This window comes from Gossypium hirsutum, chromosome D02 (assembly GCF_007990345.1).
Source record: "Gossypium hirsutum isolate 1008001.06 chromosome D02, Gossypium_hirsutum_v2.1, whole genome shotgun sequence".
Classification (NCBI taxonomy): Eukaryota; Viridiplantae; Streptophyta; class Magnoliopsida; order Malvales; family Malvaceae; genus Gossypium; species Gossypium hirsutum.
In genome coordinates, this window is record NC_053438.1 from 31,869,029 (window position 1) to 31,893,593 (window position 24,565).

Sequence of the window (24,565 nt, forward strand, 5' to 3'; positions counted from 1 at the left end):
GGCAGATTTTGAAAATATTTTTCGGAAAAGTTGTTTTTACATATATTAATATATATTAATAATTTTTTATATTTTAAATTATTTTTACTTATATTGTAATGATTTATTTATAATAATACTCAATTATTAAGTTACAATATTAATCGTTATAAATTGAAAAAACTAATATCAAATAAATTATTTGTAATTGTGTTAAAAAACAAGTATTGAATAATTAAAAAAAATAAGTTACTGGAAAATCGATAAACAGAAACAGTTTTCTGCCGAAAATGAAGGAAGGAATGAATGAGGCGATAGAGAGGAGAGCACGGAAAATGTCTTACGGAAATTGAAAGGGTAAGACATTTTCCCTAAAATGTAACCTATTTTTCCGAAAAATCAATTCCGTCGATCAAATAAATGGAAGAAAAGTAGAAGCACTTAGAGGTTAAAATAAAGGGCGGTCGAAGAGAACCCAAATCTCTCGCTTTGTAAAGTTTAAACCCTCAAGACAAAAACCTAAGGATGATGAATAAAGCAACTGCGTCGCCTTCTCTGCTTCTTTCTGTCTAATGCGTATCTCTCAATTGCTGTCAAATTGGCTTTCAAAGTTTGTGGGTTTTTCATTCTGTAGCCGCCCCAGCCCCAATGCTCCTCAAACCTTATCGAACCAGCTCAGTTGACTGGAAGCCCTCTCCGGTGGTTGCCCTTGCGACCAGCGCCGACGACTCTCAGCTTGCAGCGGCTCGAGAGGACGGATCGCTCGAGATTTGGCTTGTCTCCCCTGGTTCTGTTGGCTGGCACCACCAGCTGGTATCCGGAGTTTTATGCTTCATGTTATTTGTGTGTATATGTATATACATATATTAGTTTTAGTTTAATTTGTTGGTTACTTTGTGTAGACTATTCACGGGGATTCTACTTGCCGAGTATCGTCTCTTGTGTGGTGTTGTGTTGGTTCAGAAGGCCTGTCTTCTGGCAGGTTGTTCTCCTCAAGTATTGATGGTTCAGTCTCAGAATGGGATCTTTTCAACTTGAAACAGAAGGTTATTTTCATTTCCTTTTTGTCGCTTTTGCCATTTATTGTACGCCCTGCTTTATTAACCTAATGATTCAAGCCATCAAGTATTGTCAATTTGATTCCTGCCTCTCCAACTTCAATGGATACTCATTTTTATTGGTTTCTTGTGATTTTATCGAATCATGGGAATAGTGCTAACCTGTGGCCCGTTCCTCTTATTTTCATGTTAGGCGCAGGCTTCCTTTTTTCCTTTTTCTCCCTTATTTGGGGTAATTCTTAATTTTTTATTTTCCTTATTTTTTGAGGTATTTCCGCCCACTGAGATTGGTAATATATGGTGGCATAGATTCTGTTGATAGAATCCCCTCATTTTTTTTTTTCTTTTTTGCCTTTAACTTCATTCTAATGTACATAAAGCTTTGGGTAGAAGGCATCTTTTATTGATTGTTTATTTTGTGCGATTGAACCACTATGCAGATTGTGCTAGAGTCTATTGGAGTTTCAATCTGGCAGATGGCTGTGGCACCCGTTATTAAGCTACCAGCTCCTGAGGAGCCTAGTTGCTGGCATTCTGGAAATGGATTTTTGAATGATAAATATGGATATAGTGACAGTGATGATGCAGAAAACTATCAAAGTGAAGATGCTTCAGATTCAGAACAAGTTCATCAGAAACTAGTTACAGATGATAGACGTGTGGCAATTGCCTGTGATGATGGAGCTGTGCGGATATATACTATTTCTAATTTGGATAAATTCATATACCATAAATCGTTGCCTCGGGTCAGTGGTGAGATGTCTACACCTGAGAAATTATTCTTGCTAGGTTAACGTTTTACTTTTAGCCTTACTCTGAGCTTCTTGGTTCTAATTTTTTTGCAGGGCGTGCTCTAAGTGTGACATGGAGCCATGACTCAAATAGGATTTATTCAGGGAGTAGTGATGGGTAAGTTATATATTATAATTTATTAGACAACAAAGCTGGTGATGCTTCCTGTACTTTTGATATTTCTGTACATGCTTCTGTAGTTAATTTCACCTGCTATATGCTCTAAGTGCCTGGAGCCATGAATCAAATAGGATATATTCTAGGAAAATTGATGTGTAGTTTTGTCATTAAAGTGAATACCATATTATGTAAGCATACTGTACTTGTGGTATTTCCATGCATGCTTGTATAATTAATTTCATCCTATAAGATGGAACTATGACTCAAATAGGATGTCTTCACCGAGTAATGATGGGTAAGTTTGTCATTAAAGTTAATACCATATGATACATGATAGCAAAAATGTTAACGCATGCCGTACCTGTGATACTTGCAGTAATGCTTTAATGATTTATTTCTTTTTCGATGGATATTATATCATTAATTCAATTTCACTGGACTTCTTGTTAGCTGATGATGCTTGCTTTACAGATTTTTTGCACTTCTTTTACCCAATTTAATCTTGTCTAGTGTGCACTAACCACCTTGCAGGTTGATTAGATGCTGGAATGTCGATTTGGGTCGTGAAATTTTCAGTACTGTTGCCCTTGGGGGTTTGGGGAGTGGGCCTGAGCTTTGCATATGGTCATTACTTTCTTTGAGGTACAGTTAGAAATTTCTTCGTCCACAGAGACATGCATGTGCACAGATGCTTAATATGTTAAAATGTCAGTGGTGGTTGCTATATTCTAATAATTAATGTTCTTCCTTTTGATGATTGGATTATTGTTAAATTCAGGTGTGGGACTGTTGTTAGTGCAGACAGCACTGGCTCTGTTCAATTCTGGAGTGGTGATAATGGAACTCTTCTCCAGGCACATTCTAACCACAAAGGTGATGTGAATGCCTTGGCAGCAGCTCCAAGTCAAAACAGGGTTTTCTCTGCTGGGTCTGACGGGCAGGTATAGATCTGGCCTGGGCTTTGTGCTCTAGTGCTAGACAACAGAAACACCTCAGACCCTTTTAAGCGAGGTGCATTTGGTCAGGTGCATGCCTAGGTGTGCTGTTTTCTAAGGCAACAGGCATAAAGACGCCTGCCTCATTGAAGTTCTCTTTTGTTTATTTTGTTTTTCACTTCAAGTTTCCCTAGTATAGTATTATCAAACTCCTTAAGGAAATAATGCATATTGAAAAATTGATTGTTTTGTAGATAAACTAGATCACTCCTTAGAGCTAGTTACATATTTCTTGAGCTTACTATATATATTACACACAGCACACAAGGAAGTTACACATATGTGCTTCACTTAGGTGTGCGCTTTTCACCTGAGGCGAGATAAGGGTTCTAGTGACTAGAGTGTGCCTTGTACCTTTGACAAGATTGGTATGGATAGCTAGAGGGGGAGGGAGGGGTGTTGTCTTCACTCTTTTGGTCTAAGAAAAGTAAAAAAGTCAGGCAAAAAAAATAAATAAATAAATAAAAATTGTAGTTGTATAGTTTTCATTTGCAGCTGTAAAATCTTTTTATGACATTGTCTGTGTCAATTAAATATGGCCAGTCTCTGTCCCTAATGTCTATTTTGTTGGTACATTTTCTAGGTTATTCTTTATGAGCTTTGTACTGAGAAGCTGCAGTCTTATAATGACAAATCTTCTTCGGAAATGATGAAGAAATGGGTATATGTTGGTAATGTAAGAGCTCATACCCATGATGTCAGAGCCTTGACAATGGCAGTGCCCATCAGTTCAGAAGGTCAGTTCATGTTTTTTGTTTCATGTCTATTTATTTCATTAAATTTTAGAGTTGCATTTTTACCTTTTTAACATCAATTTGTGCACTCTTTGATTTTGTACACTTTTCTTTCTAATTTCTAGGTTCTTTATCTGATGAGGGAAGAGATTTGCAAGATGAAAAGGAGAGAAAGGTAAAAAAAATTCGATTTAAGGGGAAGAAGCTCCTTGATTTCAGTTATAGTAAATTGGCCCGTTTCAGAGTTCCCATGCTTGTCTCTGCTGGTGATGATGCGAAGCTCTTTGCGTACTCTGCTAAGGAGTTTACTAGGTTCTCCCCACATGATGTTTGCCCTGCACCTCAGAGAGTTCCAGTACAACTGGTTGTTAATACAAGGTTCAGTCAAACTTCTTTTCTCCTAGTCCAGGCATCATCTTGGTTAGATGTGCTTTGTGTTCGTGTTCCTGATGTGGGTTCTGGCCCCTATGGTGGCCTTGCAACCACTAATTTAGTGGCTCGGGTTAAGAGTAAGTTGTCCCGAAAGATCGTCTGCAGTGCAATGTCTAACTCTGGTGAGCTTTTAGGTTATTCTGACCAAATCAGGCCCAGCCTATTTGCACTGAGTAGGCAAGCTGGCGAAAGTACATGGACCATTAGTAAAAGGCAACTTCCTCAGGATCTTCCATCCGCGCATTCTATGGCTTTTACCTGTGATGGGGTACGGTTGCTGATAGCAGGGCATGATAGAAGGATCTATGTAAGTGTCTACTTGCAAATTTTTACCCTAAATTATATAATCCATGATGTTGTTTGCTTTAGGTAAGTAGAGTGAGTATTTTCATGCTCTGAACTAACTTTTTGGCTTCCTAGGTCTTTCACCAATTTCAAGCTAGACAAGTTAGATGTTACCTCTAGAAACATTGCATTGATATCCCAGCATCTATGTTGTTTTTTAGCATCTTAGCAATGCTGTACGTTATATGTTATTGTTAATGTGTATTCAACTCTAGTTTACTTGTTGATGGTAAATAAAAAAAAAAAAAAAACTCTAGTATACTTGTTTCTTGCAACATATCTGGATGCATAGAGGAGCAAACAAGTAAAAGAGATTTCAAAGTATATAAGCTAGAGATTTCAAAGTATATAAGCTCTTCTATCCTCCTTAATTCTCATTAACCCTTTAATTGTTTAAATTAAATAATAATTACAGGAGTCCAGAAAAGGCATTTTTTGTGTGAACGGTGTTAATTACTTTTCTTCCTGTTACAGATTGTAGATTTGGAGGGCTTGGAACTACTGCACACCTTTATACTTTGTCGTGGGGAGCATGATAAGGAAGGATCACTTGGTGATCCTCCAATTACAAAAATGTTCACGAGTTTTGATAGCCAGTGGTTAGCTGCTATCAACTGCTTTGGAGATATATACATATTCAACCTGGAGATACAAAGGTAAGGCATTACATTTAACACAAATCTTAAATTAATGTTGTCCTCAGCACTATTGTTGAGATTGGAAAAAGCATGCGTTAAGATATGATTGGAAAAGTGTGGGTAAATTTTTTTTTGTGCTTAGCTGCTATGGTAAATTAAAATGTCCAATACTGGCCAAAGAAAAAAAAAAGAATGTCCAAAAGATATGATTAGAACGATAAAGACAGCTTTTCTTTTTCAAAATACAGATTTTGATCATATGGTGCTTTTATGTTGTGGCCCCAATTCAAGGCATTTTGGCTCAAAAGCCAAAATCATTTGGTGTTCAAGTGTGGTGAAATGGAGGTTTTAGGCCAGAAGCCTGTTTCAACCTCAATGCTAAACTGGGCCTTAATATCTAGTTGATAGTACAAGTTTTATCTGTAACTTATATATGACCGTGAATGTGAGATGGAGGAGGTTGCAGGGTGCCTAAGAAAGTGAAAATTTCATTTTTTATTTGTTTTGATTAGTCTTGTTTTTCTGGAGCAGGCAACACTGGTTTATATCAAGGTTGAATGGTGCCTCTGTTACTGCTGGTGGCTTTCCTCCTCAGGATAACAACATACTTATTATCACAACATCATCAAACCAGTTCTATATATTTGATGTGGAAGCTAGACAATTGGGAGAATGGTCAATGCAGCATTTATTCACTCTTCCCAAAAGATACCAAGAATTTCCTGGGGAGGTTATTGGGTTGTCTTTCTGCCCTTCTTCATCTTCCCATCCAACGAAATCTTCATCGCTGCTTGTTTATAGTACCAGGTGTTGTTCTTATCCTGTTGGTTTTAGCATGCTGCAGTGGTTTAACATGTATTTTTGTCATGCCATACCTATACTTCTGTTGCCATTATTGCCATAGCTTAATAATATTGATTAGTGTGATGCAAATGATCTAGATAGAACATAAATGATGGATTTGGGTGCTTGATTTTCTTTTGTTTTATCTGGAGTTCCTAGCTATGGTATATGCTTAACCTGGTCGTATGTTGGTTGCTTCCATTTATTTTTTGTCCTTAAATAATTAATGTGCTAGTGTTTTGCTAATGTTTATATTAAAAATGACAAGCTCATATGTGATATGCCACCAAATATTTGGTGCAGATGTAAGTGATTTTTTAATGCATTAAAGTTTAGACATATTGGGGGTCTAGTGAATATACTGTCCATATTTTCTGGGCAGATAAGTGTGGTGGGAGGCATGTAGAAATACTCATGGCATATTGTGTGGCAATTATTTTATTTTTTTCTAGCTTTGATTGTTTTGCCATAAAAAGCAGTTAGTGGCTTGAAATGCAAACCCTGGAAATTTTCCACTATTATAGTGCGTAATTTATTTCTCATTTAGCATTTATATGGATGGAATTTGGAAACTGCAGGGCAATGTGTTCAATTGACTTTGGGAAGCCAGTAGACGAATATGATGAAAGTGAGTTGGTAAATGGAGCTTTGTTGAAATTTCAAGGTTCTCTCACCAATATGAAATGGAAACATTGGTTGAGGGAGAGTCGTCAAAGTAGAAAAAATAATTTTGATTTAGTAGTTTTTCGGGACCCTGTTTTATTTATTGGGCACCTTTCAAAACATTCCATCTTGATCATAGACAAACCATGGATGGAAGTGGTTAAATCATTTGATTCGGCACAACTTCAGAGACATATTTTTGGGACATAGCTGCTTGTGGAACAAAGTTTGTTAATGGCTATGGGAGAATTCAAAAGGGTACAGCATTCCCTCCCCTGTTTTGGAGTCCCCACAAATTTTATTTCTAAAGGGACCCGGGGGGGGGGCGGGTAGTTGGTTTTGTTGGGCTCAAAAGCATGTTGTTCCGTCACATAATTATAAACTGTTATTTTATTCCAGCCGGGCCGGCGCTATTAGAATGTTGTGTGTATTACTGTACCGTTGTAGGGACGGAATAGTTGTAGTGCTGATCCTTAATATATTTGACAGCTTTTCTCAAGCAAAGCTCAGATTCTATGGTGTTGCAAGGGTAACGTCAGTAAGAAGCTTCACTCGTTATCTATACTACGACAATTTAGTCATTATGCGTGGTTTGTTTAAATTATATTTTGGTCATCAAATTTCAGAAGTTACTACAGGACCGTCAGTGTTAATAATTTGTTATGTTATGGTCATTGAGTTGTCAATTTTCAATGGGAAGCTGACATGATCGTTAACAAGTTGTTTTTCTCCTTGTTTATTCTTCTATCCTTTTATTTTTGCCTATATCTGTTCCCACGTGAGTTTCTCTTTCTTTTTTCTTTTGCTCATTTTCTCAGTGTCCCATTTCACTTCTTGTTTCTTCTTCAACCTCTTCCAAGGAACGTATTGAACGAGGTTAAATAAGATGAGGCCATTGTTTGTGTTAAAAACAAAATGGAACATTCACTGGATCGGTGATGCTCTCTATCTTCTTGAAGCGCTGTTTTCATGAAGACAGAGTTCGTTAGTATATCTGAGATTGTTGAGGAAGTGGAGTGTAACCCTGATACCATCCACATTCTATACGGTCTAGGGACATGGGGTTCCTTGGTTTTAGAGTTGACATGGTATACTCATGCAAGATGCATTGGTAAGCTGTGCCAAGAAAATGTCCAACTTTAGACTAGCGTCCTTACAAACCCAACATTTAATTGCACCGATGCATTTTGTGGAAAGCAAAGAGCAATTTTTGAAAAGGCACATGTATTTCACATGGAGTCTCTCTCAAGCTGGTATTGGTTCATTGAAGAGTAATGTTGGGCCGTTCTGATTGCTACAAGAGAAGACATCCAATGCCGAAATAGATTTTTGGGGATTGATAATGAAGTTAAGCTCAATGTTTCTCTGGTTCTTTCCTCGACGAGAAGGGGTTGGTTTAGGGTTTGCTTTGCTAACATGGATGACAACACCATGGAAGTTGTTTTGTTGAGAATAAGAACCTTTATGCTTAAGCACAATGAGCCATGGTTCCTCAAACTACGCAGACAAAACAGGTCAGCTTATCTTGAAGGGATGAGTTCATGTTACAAATACAAAAGTCTACTCACTTTCCCATATCTCAATCACCCAAGCTGATCAATTAAGAATTCTGAATTGCACGTAATTTCTACAGGTGTATAAGTTTTAATTAGTTTTTTTTAATAATCTCGTTATAGGATATGATTAGTGTAAAAAATTAAGAATAAAAAATTCCAGTTAACTTTGTAATCTCTCGATTTTTTTTATTGTTCCTTCTCAATCAGAAGAGATAAGAGCCGGTGAATCAGAAACGATTAATTAAGAAAGAATAATAAAAAAGTTTTTATGGAGCATGCATATTAATCTTCATGGATCATACCTTTTGTTCCACTTAAATAAGAATGGGACTCCTACTTTTTTCGACGACAACAAAAAATCTTCGTTATATGTGGGTTTTTCTCAATATTTTATTGTTAAGTATAGTTATGATTTTTTCACTCGATTTTTCTATTCAGCAAATAAATGGAAGTTCTATCTATCAATATGTATGGTCTTGGACCATCAATAATGATTTTTCTTTCGAGTTAGGCTACTTTATGGATTCACTTACCTCTATTATGTCAATATTAATCACTACTATTGGAATTTTTGTTCTTATCTATAGTGATGTCTCATGATGAAGGATATTTGAGATTTTTTGCTTATATGAGTTTGTTCAATACTTCAATGTTGGGATTAGTTACTAGTTCGAATTTGATACAAATTTATATTTTTTGGGAATTAGTTAGAATGTGTTCTTATCTATTAATAGGTTTTGGGTTCACATGACCCGCTGTGGCAAACGCTTGTTAAAATGCGTTTATAACTAATCGGATAGGCGATTTTGGTTTATTATTAGGAATCTTAGGTTTTTATTGGATAACGGGAAGTTTCAAATTTCAAGATTTGTTCGAAATATTTAATAACTTGATTTATAATAATAAGGTTCATTTTTTATTTGTTACTTTATGTGCCTCTTTATTATATGCCGACGCAGTTGCTAAATCTGCGCAATTTCCTCTGCATGTATGGTTACCTGATGCCATGGAGGGGCATACTCCTATTTCAGCTTTTATACATGCTGCCACTATGGTAGCTACAGGAATTTTTCTTGTAGCCCGCCTACTTCCTTTTTTTATAGTTATACCTTACATAATGAATCTAATATCTTTGATAGGTATAATAACGATATTATTAGGGGCTACTTTAGCTTATTCTACAATGTCCCAACTGGGTCATATGATGTTAGCTTTAGGTATGGGGTCTTATCGATCCGCTTTATTTCATTTGATTACTCATGCTTATTCGAAAGCATTGTTGCTTTTAGCATCCGGATTGATTATTCATTCCATGGAAGCTATTGTTGGATATTCTTTAGAGAAAAGCCAGAATATGGTTTTTTGTGTGCATGAGCCGGGCTGGATCGGACTCAACTAAAAATTTAGGCCCATTTGCTAGGCCCGGGCCCGGCCCGAAAAATGAGCCTAAAATTTTGCCCAAGCCTGACCCGAATAAAAATGTTAAAACCCGTGCTCGACCCAGCCCGCCCATATTAATTTTTATCTTATTTTTTATATAATTTTAAATATATATAATATATCAAAAATACTAAAAACATCAAAATAAATATTTCCAACAAATTGAAAATAAATTTTAAAAAATATGTATACTGATACGAGTCACAAAGGCCCACTCAAGCTCAAGAACATGATGGGCTCAAATTACCACAAGGCCCAATAACGAGGTCAAAGGCCAAGCAAATGCGTATGAAACTAAATGGAACCGTTCAAGACTTCATTAGCAAGGCCTTAGATGCGTATACAAAGGAAAAAGAAAATTAAGATTCACTTTCTTATTTTCAAGAAAATCAAGAAACCGAATCTTGGTCCAATCTTGCTGTTTTGAGCGATTTCAAGAATCAAGAAAATCAAGATTTCAAATCTTGGAAATCTTGGTCCAAGAAACCGAACCTTGCAGCTAAGGCGCATTGGATCTCAGTTACAAGCATCAACGAACCAATTTCGGGAGAGAACGGATTACAAACCCAAGTTCTTGAAAATACGACCCAATAAGATGTTCCAAGCCCAACCAAGAAGTTTAAATTAGACTTAGCTGAAAATCAGGCCAAATTGTCAAAGTGGCCCAATTTGTAAAATTTTAATTATTTAAATACTTAGTTTTAATTTTTAGACTTTATGAATAAATTTCTATGTAAGGATTCAGTCCAATAAGCCCATTTAAAGGCCTTAGATGAAATTCCCCTTGAAAGTCAACAATTAGGGATTTTTTTTAGTTTTCCTAGTAGGCTAGGAAAGTAGTTAGAAGGCCCATATATATGGCTTGGCCGGCCACCCTTAAGAACATTACATTGAATTCAGATTTTTTTTGAGGGAAAATTCTCTTTGAGTTTCTTCAAGAATTCTCTCTTGAGTTTTCTTTAGAAGTAGTTTTAACAATCTTTCTGATTGTGGGAACCATCTTCAGCCTTCTTCTTGCCGTGTTTTTACATTGGAGGATAGATTCGAGCCGTTTGAAGGGAGTTGTGAAATCTTTCTTGATTTCAAGGCTTCTTAGGACTTAATTATCTTTTTTGTTGTTTGTTCTTCTTTAATTATTGTTATTTATGCCGAATTGTTGATTAACTTGGCGTGATTGTTCTTGTTGCGTTTTCAGCCATTCCAAGCTTCAAGAATCTGTTTTGGGCAACATTCTTTGGCGTCAATAAACATTCAGTTTTTGGGAGTCTTTCTGAGTTAAATTTCGGTTTCTTTGCTTCCAAGAAACCCTATTAATAAGTGTTTTGACTCTTGGCCGATTCTTTCTTGTTTTGGGGTGTTTCTTTATAGATCTTTTGCTACTAATGTTAATTTTCTGTTTCCGTTTCAAATCCAAGTGTCTATAGTTTTCGTAGAACTTTTCCCGTGACTTGACAACTCGATCTTGGTCCGCGCGCAACCCTCTATCATATACTTTAACACTAAGATAGATGCAACTTAACAAGCAAATGCCTCTAAAATAATAACAAAAATAACAAATGTCTTTAAAATAAAAACAATATTAACAATAAAATAAGTTTTATACAATATTCAAACAATAGCAACAAAATAGTAGCAACATAATCGTAAAATGGTAGCAAAATAGGGAGAAAATAATAAGAAAATAATATTAAAAAAATAGATTTTTTTGTCCTTTAGTGAATTCGGGCCTAGCCCGGGCCAAAAATGCCTTACCCGAGGCTCGACCCATTTTTTAAACGAGCCTTATTTTTTTTGTCCAAGCCCATTTTTCGGGCTTATATTTTTGCCCAAACCCTCCCACATTTCAGGCGAGCCCTCTGGCCGAGCCAGGTGGCCCTACCCATGAACAGGTCTAGATATGATTATATCTGCTTTTTTTGACACAATACCTAGAACTACCCATAGTCTCTCCCAAAACTCATAAATAGGAGGATGTGTTTCAGCACACTTGAATTCACGTCCTTTTATATTGATAACAATGTTCATGTCAATTGAGTTAAGACTCAATCGGCAATTTTCATTAATTTTTTAAATACTTTGTTTTTAATTACTGTGATTAATGTAAAAATAATATTCCTTATTCAAAACTTTTAATGTAATTAAAATATATTAATTTATTTAACAATTCAAATATTATAATATTTTTTTTCAAATCATAATTAAAGCTTTGTTTTAACTATTCAATATATAATATAGTTATTTTTAATACAAAAGAATCGTATTCAAAATAATAATTAAGTAATATAATTAACATATATAAATTATTTGGATAATTCAATCATAATACTAATAAAAAAATCATATATAAATTATTTTTTCATAATAATCAATAAATTGACCATAACAATTTGTAGGTAGTATATAGTTAATACAATTATATTATGAAGGGAATTCATTTACACCAGTGTAAAACTAAAGTAGCTTTATATGATCAATACTTTAACGATCCAAATGTCGTATTTTATATCTCATTTATAGAGACTATATATGTCAAATTTTATGTAAATTAAAAATTTCTTTACTATTTTGTTTTATGTAAAAAACTTTCAGTTGCTCAATAAATATATATAACATTTTAGATCAATATGATAGAGATCTCGGAATGGTTCAAAAATTTACATGCATGACAAGTAAAATCATACCGATAAATTTAATGGTTGGATTGTTAAAGTATTAATCGTACAAAGTGATATGAAAGGGTGTAACACCCCTTACCCGAGACTGTAGTTGGAGTCGAGCTCGAGACATTACTTTACTTAACTTATTAGTTCGGGGCATAAAAATTTGCTTTTAAAACTTATCTCACTATTTATGATAAAGCTGTCCACTTGCGCAGTAGTCACTAAATCATTTATAACTCGAGCTACGGAACTTGAAATTTAAATCCGTAAATTTTCCCTGAAACTAGACTCATATATATTCTTACCATAAATTTTTCCAAATTTTTGGTTCAGCTAATTAGTACAGTTTATTAGTTAAAGTCTCCCCTGTTTCACCACTTGACTGTCCTGACCTCTTGCCACTAAAAATAAGTTTTCTCACAGTAGAATTTTCATATGATGTTCTTACTTGTTTATACAGAAAATAGACTCAATAAGGAATCTAGAAATATAAATTACAACTCATAACTATTTTTGTACAAGTTTTAGTTATTTTCTAAACTCAGAACAGGGGACTCCAAAAACAGTTCTGACCCTATCTCACCAAAATTAACATATCTCAAAATATAAAATTCCTTTTTCTAAACCGTTATTTTTCCATGAAAATAGACTCAACAAGATTTTATTATATATAACATACACCCTCTAATTCATTTTATACTATCCTAAGTGATTTTTCAAAATCACGTCACTGCTGCTGTTTGAAATCTGTTTCTTTGCAAATTATTACTCTTTCATGATTTCTATACATAATTTATCACATAGACATGTATAACAACAGTTCCAGTTGGTTCTGTAATGTGGCTAAAGTTGGTATATGATGCAAGTCTCAAAGCCCAATTTTTGATCCATGAATGTGATGGGCTCACACTACCTCAAGACCCAACAACAATGTCAAAGGCTAAGCAAATTGAATCAGGGTTCGATCAAATACAAGATTAGAAGACAAATATTTTCGAGGAAAGGGGGAATGATACATGCACGGATGGGGTGAAATTTATTAAATTCCATTCACTGAAGCTGCCAATTTTAAAGCTTGAGAAATCAGTAGACTTGAAATGACTTTTTGGATCGAATCCTAGCATTTTTGGGTTGAGACGTCAGATGGAGTTTGAAAATATATCTCTTAGCTTCAAAACACATTTTGAATCACTTTATTTTGAGTTTGGCAGCTCAAGTTATGATCATTTTAGTGAATCAAGTTTAAATCATATTGGTTTGGATTTTAGGCTTAATTTTTATTATATATGAGCCCAATATTGTATTTATCAACTCTTATTATTTTATTATTATTTTATTCTAAATTTTTTATACTTATTAAGTATTTTAAGTTATTTAAGAGTTTTATGTCAACAAGAAAATTTAGTTTAAAACTACTTCTTGTTTAGATTAAATTAGAGTTCTAGTATACTTAAGAGTTTTATTTAGATTTATTTAGCTAGCCTATATATAGGCCTTTGCATTGTACACAATTTAGACAATTCATTATTATTCAACTTCTCTTTTGAGTTAATAAATTTTCTTTGAGTTTTCTTTTCAAAAATTTCTCTTGAGTTTCTTTTAGAAGAGTTTTAACAATCTTTTCAGATTGTGGGGATAATCTTCAAACTTTTTCTTGCCAAATTTTCTTTCTTGGAGGGGAAATTAGAGTTGCTTGAAGGGGTTTGTGGATTCTTCGTGTTTCCAAGGCTTCTTAGGACTTCTAAACGCCACATTCTATCTTTTCCATCTATCTTCTTTATTTTCTTCTTTATTATTCTAACCTTTGATTTATTATTCTATTTAATTATCTTAGTTATTTATTTTAGTTGTTTTATCTAACTTGGATTTGATTTCGTTTTAGATTGTGTCAAAAATCCAAGTTTCTTTCCGAACGTCTCGAGCCCTAAGTCAAATCTGCGACGTTGACAAACTTTATGATTTGCTTCTGCATTCATCCACCTTATTCTTTATCATTCTTTATCAGTCAAACGTTTGCATGTTTGGCGGTGGTCAACCGTCAAGAGGGAAAGGAAAGACGAGAGCCGACGATGAGTGACGAGATTTCGATTTGTATCTCTATGACCCAAGATCAATCTAATTATTGCATATTCATGTTAAATTGGTTGAATTACTAATAAGGTGAGTATATAATGCTTGTATGAGTTAAATTGTGGTGATTGATAAGATATATCGAGATAGAGGACTAAATTGAATAAAATAGAAATTAACATGATTTAGTTGATATGTGGTACCTGGTAGGAAATTGAGTTAAGACATGTTATATGTTGTATTGGAATGGTGAATTGATGATGAATTGAGAATGATGGAATGTGAATTGAACTATGTGATGAAATTGGAAATTGGTTACCTTATTAACTATAAGGGTTTATACTTTGGTTTAGCCGATGATGCACTTACGTGCTAGTTTGTTCGCTTTGGTTTATCCAATGATGAACTTACGTGCTAGTATGAATACTTCGATTTATCTAATGATGCATTTATGTGCTAGTATGATTGCTTTGGTTTATCCGATGATGTAACACCCCTAACCTGAACCCGTCACTAGAACAGGGTTACGGAGCATTACTGGAGATTTCAAAGCAAACAGACAGAAATTTCAATCATGTCATAACATATCCATATCCATATCAAAACTAATTCAAAACATACATATTGTCCCTTATACAAGCCCTCGAGGCCCTAAATACGCATTGGAAACAAGTCGGGACCAAATCGAAAACTCAAAAAATTATTCCGAAAACATTAAAATTTTTCAAAACTGTAGGGGTCACACGACCGTGTGGCTAGGCCGTGTGACTCACACGACCAAGAGACACGAATGTGTATTAGGCCGTGTGGGCATTCAAAATGGGGACACACGGTCATGTCCCTGCCCGTGCAGGTGCTCGTGTAACTCTCTGACTTGGTCACACGGCCAAGCCACATGCCCGTGTGCTAAGCCATGTAACAGCCTGACTTGCAACCCTTTTGAAAGCTACAGGGGACACACGGCCATGTCTTTGCCTGTGTGGATGAAAATAAGATATTTTACAAGCCATTTTTCTCACCCAAATTGGCATCAACCTACATTCAACTTTGTGCATATAAACAAGCCATATTAAGGCATCCAACACAAGCATAATCAAGCCTTATACAAAAGGTATGATCACTTACAACCAATATGCCCTTAGGCACCTCAAATGATAAATATAAACATGTTCAACCATGTATCCAATATAACCAAATTGTAACACCCCTTACCCGAGACCATCGCCAGAATCGAGTACGAGAAGTCATCCAACTTAACTTACCAATTCGGAGCATAAAAATATGCTTTTAAAATTAAATTCACTGTTCACAACAAAACTGTCCACCTGCGCGACTGTCACTAATTTAATTATATCTCGAGTTACAAAACTCAAAATTTAAATATGTAAATTATCCCTAAAACTAGACTCATATAACTTCTTACCATATAATTTTTATAATTTTTGGTTTAGCCAATTAGTACAGTTTATTCATTAAAGTCTCCACCGTTTCACAGCTCAACAGTTCTGACCTCTTGGCACTAAAAATCAATCATCTCATTGTACAGAATTCATATAATGTTATCATTTATTTTTTTTTGAAAATAGACTCACTAAGGAATCTAGAAATATAAATTATGACCTATAATTATTTCTGTACAATTTATAATGATTTTATAAAGTCAGAACAGGGGACTTCAAAAACCATTCTGACCCTATCTCACTAAAATTCAAATATCTCAAAATATAAAATTTCTTTCCTACAACGTTTCTTTCATGTAAAAATAGACTTCATAAGATCTAATTATATATATCATTCACTCTCTAATTTTATTTCTATTATATATGGTGATTTTTCACATTCACATCACTACTGCTATCAAAGAAACTGCTTCTTTGTATTAGCTACTATTTAAACATACATAACACCAAAACATAATCTTTACTAACCATTTCAATAGCTAATCTTAACCATATCATATGAACATACTCAAAATGATTAAGACACTATACATGCCATAGTTTTAAACATTTTGAAAACACATAATACCGAGATGGTTATGATAGTGTGATACGAGCTCCGACGATCCCCAATTCGAGCAAGCTCAAAACACTATAAAACAAAGGAAAGGAAGAAAGGTGTAAGCTACTAATAGCTTAGTAAGTTACATGTAAAAAATAAGTACTCATTTAATAATTGACATTTCTCTCATATAACTAATCAAACATTTCTTAGCAATTTCAATCACTTACACATGCATAATCTTACCTATTTCACTTGCACACGCAGTTATACACTTAACATTTATCACATATGCTTATTATTTTAAACGTACCTGCATACACACTTTATTTCATATCACTTTAACTCATTATTAATCCCGTTGAACACTCGGAATATACACATTTACGTAAAGATTTAGCACATAAGTGCCACACTGATATGTAGCCGAAGCTACCACTGATATGTAGCCAAAGCTACCACTGAAATGTAGCTGAAGCTACCACTGAAATGTAGCCGAAGCTACCACTGATCAATAACACTGGAAATGTCCACGAGTCTGCTCACAATAGCTGTCAGGTATTTGCAACACATGCTAGATCACCCAACACTCGAGACTCACTGTAACACTGTAACATTGATCTCTAGTGACATGTCACTTGTATCTACTTCTATTCCTAAGTTCAACCGGGAATTTACACTTAACACTTTATTTTCAACACTTTATCACTTGAATAATTCATGAACAACTTTCCTTCCACATTCAATATTTATTCACATATCAAATAAAATTCACAATTTATAAAAATATATTGCTATTATTTACACATTACTTACCTCGGATGCAAAACGACTATTTTTGTAATTTAGTCGATAACCTTCTCTTTTCCCCGATCACTTCCACTATTTCTTCTTTCTTGATCTATATTAACACAATTTAATGCATTTTATCAATATTCCATTCAAATACAATTCATACACAATATTTTGGCAAACTTACATTTTTTTCCATAACTTTTTAAAAATTCCACTTTTGTCCCAAAGCTCGTAAAAATAAAAATCACTAAATCATATTTCATGCTATTGACAGCCCTCAATTTCAAAAAATCACAACTTTATGCACACTTTACCATCTTTCACAATTTAGTCCTTTTTCAACATTTTCATCGAAATTCATCTAGTAAAACTTGTAATTAACACTTCAAACATTCATTATCTAACATCACTAATCAATTTACAATTATATCATGAATGGGTCAATTTTTAAACTTTAATTTCATTTAAAATAAATGGTAGAAACATGAAATTCAAGCCTCAATAAGTATAAAAATACGAAAATAATTAAAAACGGGGCAAGAAATCACTTACAATTGAGCTTAGAAAAATCAAGAACCCTAGGCTATAGAACATGAAAGCTTCGGCAGCAACTCTTCAATTTTGAAGAAGATGGACACTTATTTTCTCTTTATTTTGTCTTTTATTCAATTTGGACAAAAATGCCCTTGACCCATTACTTAGATATTTTTGTAGAATTACCCTTTTGTATCCATAACACTAATTTATGGTCTAATTGCCACATAAAAACTTCCAATTTCATGCAATAATTCAATTAAGTCATTTAATCATTAATTAGACACAGTTTGCATTTTTCTCAATTTAGTCCTAAAAATTCAATTAGGCACTAAATCATTAAAATTTCCTATCCATACTTTCACACAATATTTCATTCAATCAGTAATTAATAAAAATTTATAAAATTAAACTATTTCACTTCGAATTTGTGGTTACGAAACTATTATTCCGATTAGGCCCTATTTCAGGCTATCACAATTCTCCCCCTCAGGGATTTTCGTCCCCGAAAATCTTACCAGTGAATAAGTTGGGATACTGTTTCCTTATAGCCTCCTCGGTTTCCCATGTTGCCTCATCCACTCCATGTCGTTGCCATAACACTTTCACTAAAGCAATTTCTTTATTTCTCTACTGTTTTACTTCTCGTGCTAAGATTCGAATCGGCTCTTCTTTGTATGTCATACCTGATCGAATTTCCACTTCAGTCGGTGAAATCACATGCGATGGGTCCGATCGATATCGCTTCAACATAGAAATTGGAAAAACATTATGACTTCTTTCTAATTCCAGTGGTAAAGACAATCAATAAGCCACTGGACCGATTCATTCTATCACTTCATACAGACCAATAAATCTTGGGCTTAATTTACCTTTACAGCCAAATCTCAAAATTTTCTTCCATGACTTTCAAAAATACTTTATCACCCACTTGAAATTCAATCTCTTTTCTTTTCAAATCCGCATACGACTTCTGTCGATCCGATGCAGCTTTCAAACAATCACGGATTATCTTCACTTTTTCTTTGGTTTCTTTTACCAAATCGACTCCATGTAACTGATTTTCATTAAGTTCAGTCCAATATAATGGAGTCCTACACTTTCGTCCATACAACGCTTCATAAGGTGCAATTTTTATGCTCGACTGATAACTATTATTATATGCAAATTCCACCAAAGGTAGATATCTTTCCCAATTACCTTCAAATTCCAATACACAACATCTCAACATATCTTCGAGTACTTGAATTACTCTTTCAGACTGTCCATCAGTTTGGGGATGGAATGCTGTACTAAAATTGAATTTAGTACCCAATGCCTCTTGTAATTTCTTCCAAAACCTTGAAGTAAACCGTGGATCTCTATCAGATATAATAGACATAGGCACACCATATAATCGGACTATCTCAGCAATATACAATTCGGCTAACTTGTCAAGTGAAAAACTCATTCGCACATGAATGATATGAGCCGACTTAGTCAATCGATCAACTATCACCCAAATTGAGTCTTTCTTTTTCGGTGACAAGGGAAATCCGAAAACAAAATCCATAGTAATTCTATCCCACTTCCACTCCGGCACCATAATAGGTTGAAGTAACCCTGAAGGTACTTGGTGTTCAGCTTTTACTTGTTGGCACACTAAACACTTTGTCACATACTCGGAGATATCCCGTTTCATACCTGGCCACCAATATAATTTCTTCAAATCATTGTACATTTTTACACTACCGGGGTGAACTGCCAAACGACTATCATGTGCTTCTTGCAAAATTTTCTGGATTAAATCAACATTTTTCGGAACACATATTCTGTCACGAAGCATTAAACATCCATCTGAATCAATCCAAAAATCAGAATTATCGTCCACTGCACATTGAGTCTTTTTTCTTTGCAATTCATTATCTACTTTTTGAGCCTTATAAATTTCTTAAAGAAACAATGATCTAGCTTTTAACTCTGCAAACAATGATCCATCTTTAGTCAATGTTAATCTCGTATTCAAAGCTCTCAAAGCAAAGAGAGACTTTCTGTTCAAAGCATCAACAACTATATTGGCTTTTCCCGAATGATAATCTATCACAAGTTCATAATCTTTCAACAATTCCAACCATCTTCGTTGCCGCAAATTCAGATCTTTTTGTGTCATAACAAATTTCAAACTTTTATGATCTGTAAAAACATGACATTTCTCACCATATAAATAATGACGCCAAATCTTCAAAGCAAAGACAATAGCAGCCAACTCTAAATCATGGGTAGGATAATTTCATTCATGCGGTTTCAATTGTCGAGAAGCATACGCTACCACTTTTCCTTCTTGCATCAATACACATCTGAGCCCATTTAACGATGAGTTACTATAAACAAAATTTCCTTTCCTGACTCAGGTTGCACTAACACTGGTGCCTCAGTTAAACACTTTTTTAATTTCTCAAAACTTTGTTGACACTCCTTAGTCCATTCGAACTTAACATCTTTTTGCAACAATTTTGTCTTCGGTGAAGCTATCATCGAAAAACCTTCTACGAATCAATGGTAATATCCTACTAAGCCTTGAAAACTCCTAACTTTAGATACATTTCTTGGAGGCTTCCATTCAACTATTGCCGATATCTTATTCGGATCCACTCGGATGCCATCTCCCGAGACAATATGTCCCAAAAATCCAACGTCATTGAGCCAAAATTCACTCTTACTAAATTTAGAAAAGAATTTCTTTTCTCGCAGAGTCTGTAGCACAATTCTTAAATGTTCGGCATGCTCAGCTTCACTTCGGGAATAAATAAGAATATCATCTATAAACACCATCACAAATTTATCCAAATAGGCCGAAAAATCTAATTCATCAAATCCATAAAAATAGTTGGAGCATTAGTCAGACCAAAAGGCATTACAAGAAACTCATAGTGGTCATACCTGGTTCTGAAAGCAGTCTTTGGCACATCTAACTCTTTAACTCTTAATTGGTAATATCCGGATCTCAAATCAATTTTGGAAAACACTGTGGCATCCTTTAACTGATCAAACAAGTCATCTATTCGGGGTAATGAATACTTATTCTTCACTGTCACTTTGTTAAGTTGACGATAATCAATACACAATCTCAATGTCCCATCCTTTTTCTTCACAAATAGCATGGGAGCACCCCTCGGAGAATAACTTGGTCTTACAAATCCTTTATCCGTCAACTCTTGTAATTGCACTTTTAACTCTTTCAGTTCAGTTGGTGCCATTCTGTAGGGAGCAATCGGTATTGGAGCGGTACCTAGTATTACTTCAATACCAAACTCTACTTCTCTAATCGGAGGCAACCCTGGCAACTCTTCTGGGAACACATGTAAGTATTCACATACCACTAGCATTGATTCGATCTTTATTTCAGACACTTTGTATTCAACACATAGGCAAGATATGCTTCACAACCATTTTTCAAACATTTTTGAGCAGACATGGCAAAAATCACAATTAGCATCACATTTGACTAATCTGTTTCAACCCGAAGAACTTTACCACTACTACACTTCAACTCAATAATTTTCTGACTACAATTTATCTTGGCCTTATGTAATGTCAACCAATCCATTCCTAAAATAACATCAAATTCATCAAATGGCAACATCAAGTTGGCAGGGAAACACTAACCTTGTATCATCAAAGGATAATTTTTGCATATTTTATCAACTATCATATGCTTGCCTAAAGGATTTGACACTTTAACCACATACTCAGTCAATTCAACACACAAATTCTTATCAGACACTAAATTCATGCATACATACGAGTGAGTAGAACCAGGATCAATCAATGCAAGAACATTAGTGTCGTAAAGAGAAAATATACCAGTGATCACATCAGGGGAAGATGCTTCCTCTCTAGCTCGGATGGCATAAGCTCTCGTTGGAGCTCCCACTTCGGATCTTATGGTAGTGTCTTTTGTTACACCTTTACCACTAGTTCCAGTCCCCACATTTCTTGGTGGTCTTCCTCTAGTAGTCACATTGCTCGATCTCACATTCTAAAACTTTTCTATCTCTTCTCTTTCTGGACAATCTTTCACAAAATAACCTTGAGATCCACATTTAAAACATGCTGGCTGATTAAATAACATTCCCCCAAAAGTCATTTTCCACAATGTTGACATTCCGGTCTACTAGGTTTAACACTACCTACACTTATCATAGAAGTCGCTTGAGCTTTAGAACTTGAATAATGTTTTCCTTGATCTCTTTGAAAATTCACACTAGAAGCATTCGATCGAGTATTAATTTCTCTAGACTTCTTCGCTTGAGGCTGAAATGATTTGCCCATTGATCTTTTTCCTGCATCTCTTGCTTCACTTTTCACCTTTCTTTTCTCTTTACTCAATTCTTCAGCCTTGATATCTCTTTCAACTAGTACCACTAACTCTTTAATTTCAAAGATTCCCACTAACAATCAAATATCGTCGTTTAATCCATCTTCAAACCTCTTGCACAATGTAGCTTCATTAGATACTCACTATTGGGCATACTTGCTTAATTTGACAAATTCTCGTTCATATTCGGCTACCGTCATGTGCCCTTGTTTCAATTCAAGAAACTCTTTTCTCTTTTGATCAATGAAACGCTAACTTACATATTTCTTCTGAAATTCCTCTTGAAAGAAATCTCATTTAACTTTTTCTTTAGGCACCACTGACACTAAAGTTTTCCGCCAATTATAAGCCGAATCCCTCAACAATGAGATAGCACATTTGAGACTTTCTTCTGGAGTACAAGATAATTCATCCAACACTCTGATGGTATTTTCAAGCCAGAACTCTGCTCTTTCAAGATCATCATTTACATTAGCTCGAAACTCTTCGGCTCCATACTTTCTAATTTTGTCCACTAGAGGCTTTGAATATCTTAACACTTCAGTTTGTTGAGGAGCTATGGGAACAGCTTGAGGAATAGGAGGGGGCGGAGGAGGTTGAGCATTAGGATTAGTTTTAATAAACTCAGTGTACCAATTGTTCATCATATGAAGAAAAGCTTCTCAAGCCTCATCTCCTTGACCCTGAGTCTCGGGTCAACTTTCAACTGGCGTCGTCCCTTGCGCGGAAGCAGACGCATTACTTTGAGCATCATCAGCTGTATCTTGATTAGGATCCATTACTATAAAAAAAATTTAAGATGTCAGGAGTCATCACACTATCTTTATTCAATTATGGCATGTATAGATAGTCTATTACACTCGCTACGTTAGCCCAAGAATTGACTAAACAGTATCTTTGACACCACTAAATATAACACCCCTTACCTGAGACCATCGTCGGAATTGAGTACGAGATTTCATCCAACTTAACTTACCAATTCGGAGCATAAAAATTTGCCTTTAAAATTAAATTCACTGTTCACAACAAAACTGTCCACCTGCGCGACTGTCACTAATTTAATTATATCTCGAGTTACGAAACTTGAAATTTAAATCCGTAAATTTTCCATGAAACTAGACTCCTATAACTTTTTACCATATAATGTTTATAATTTTTGGTTTAGCCAATTAGTACAGTTTATTCATTAAAGTTTCCCCTGTTTCACATCTCGATAGTTTTGACCTCTTGGTACTAAAAATCAATTATATCATTGTACAAAATTCATATAATGTTATAGTTTATTTATTTTGAAAATAGACTCACTAAGGAATCTAGAAATATAAATTATGACCCATAATTATTTCTGTACAATTTATAATGATTTTATAAAGTCAGAATAGGGGACTTCAAAAACCATTCTGACCCTATCTCACTAAAATTTAAATATCTCAAAATATAAATTTTTTTTCCTACAACGTTTCTTTCATGTAAAAATAGACTTGATAAGATTTAATTATATATATCATTTTGTCTCTAATTTCATTTCTACTATTTATGGTGATTTTTCAAATTCACATCACTGCTGCTGTCAAAGAAATTGCTTCTTTGTATTAGCTACCATTTAAACATGCATACCACCAAAGCATAATCTTTACTAACCATTTCAATAGCTAATCTTAACCATATCATATAAACATACTCAAAATGATTAAGACACTATACATGCCATAGTTTTAAACATTTTGAAAACACATAATACCGAGATGGCTATGATAGTGTGATACGAGCTCCGACGATCCCCAATTCGAGCAAGCTCAAAACACTATAAAACAAAGGAAAGGAAGAAAGGTGTAAGCTACTAATAGCTTACTAAGTTACATGCAAACAATAAGTACTCATTTAATAATTGACATTTCTCCCATATAACTAATCAAACATTTCTTAGCAATTTCAATCACTTACACATACATAATCTTACCCATTTCACTTGCACACGCAGTTATACACTTAACATTTATCACATATGCTTATTCTTTTAAACGTACATGCATACACACTTTATTTCATATTCACTTTAACTCATTATTAATCCCATTGAACACTCGAAATATACACAGTTACGTAAAGATTTAGCACATAAGTGCCACACTGATATGTAGTCGAAGCTACCACTGATATGTAGCCAAAGCTACCACTGAAATGTAGCCGAAGCTACCACTGAAATGTAGCCGAAGCTACCACTGATCAATAACACTGGAAATGTCCACGAGCCTGCTCACACAAGCTGTCAGGTGTCTGCAACACATGCTAGATCACCCAACACTCGGGACTCACTGTAACACTGTAACATTGATCTCTAGTGACATGTCACTTGTATCTACTTCTATTCCTAAGTTCAATCGGGAATTTACACTTAACACTTTATTTTCAACACTTTATCACTTGAATAATTCATGAACAACTTTCCTTCCACGTTCAATATTGATTCACATATCAAATAAAATTCACAATTTATAAAAATATATTGCTATTATTTACACATTACTTACCTCGGATGCAAAACGACTATTT

General features: G+C 34.6%; 1 protein-coding gene across 1 annotated transcript; it reads left to right on the top strand.

The window, feature by feature from the left end:
* Positions 1-425: 425 nt before the first annotated feature.
* Positions 426-7,318, top strand: LOC107910603 (WD repeat-containing protein PCN). The gene is made up of 11 exons (XM_016838505.2): positions 426-792; positions 882-1,025; positions 1,478-1,790; positions 1,883-1,946; positions 2,481-2,591; positions 2,728-2,890; positions 3,528-3,681; positions 3,804-4,417; positions 4,930-5,111; positions 5,625-5,900; positions 6,515-7,318. Exons 1-11 carry the CDS (start codon positions 628-630, stop codon positions 6,807-6,809), a joined length of 2,481 nt encoding a protein of 826 aa, XP_016693994.2. The 5' UTR covers positions 426-627; the 3' UTR covers positions 6,810-7,318.
* Positions 7,319-24,565: the final 17,247 nt, after the last annotated feature.

Bases quoted from the DNA above. Each gene is read 5' to 3' on its own strand.
- LOC107910603 (XM_016838505.2), top strand. From the start codon at position 628: ATGCTCCTCAAACCTTATCGAACCAGCTCAGTTGACTGGAAGCCCTCT. The intron at 1,026-1,477 runs GTTATTTTCATT...ACCACTATGCAG, and splicing joins TTTTCAACTTGAAACAGAAG to ATTGTGCTAGAGTCTATTGG. The intron at 1,947-2,480 runs GTAAGTTATATA...ACCACCTTGCAG, and splicing joins TATTCAGGGAGTAGTGATGG to GTTGATTAGATGCTGGAATG.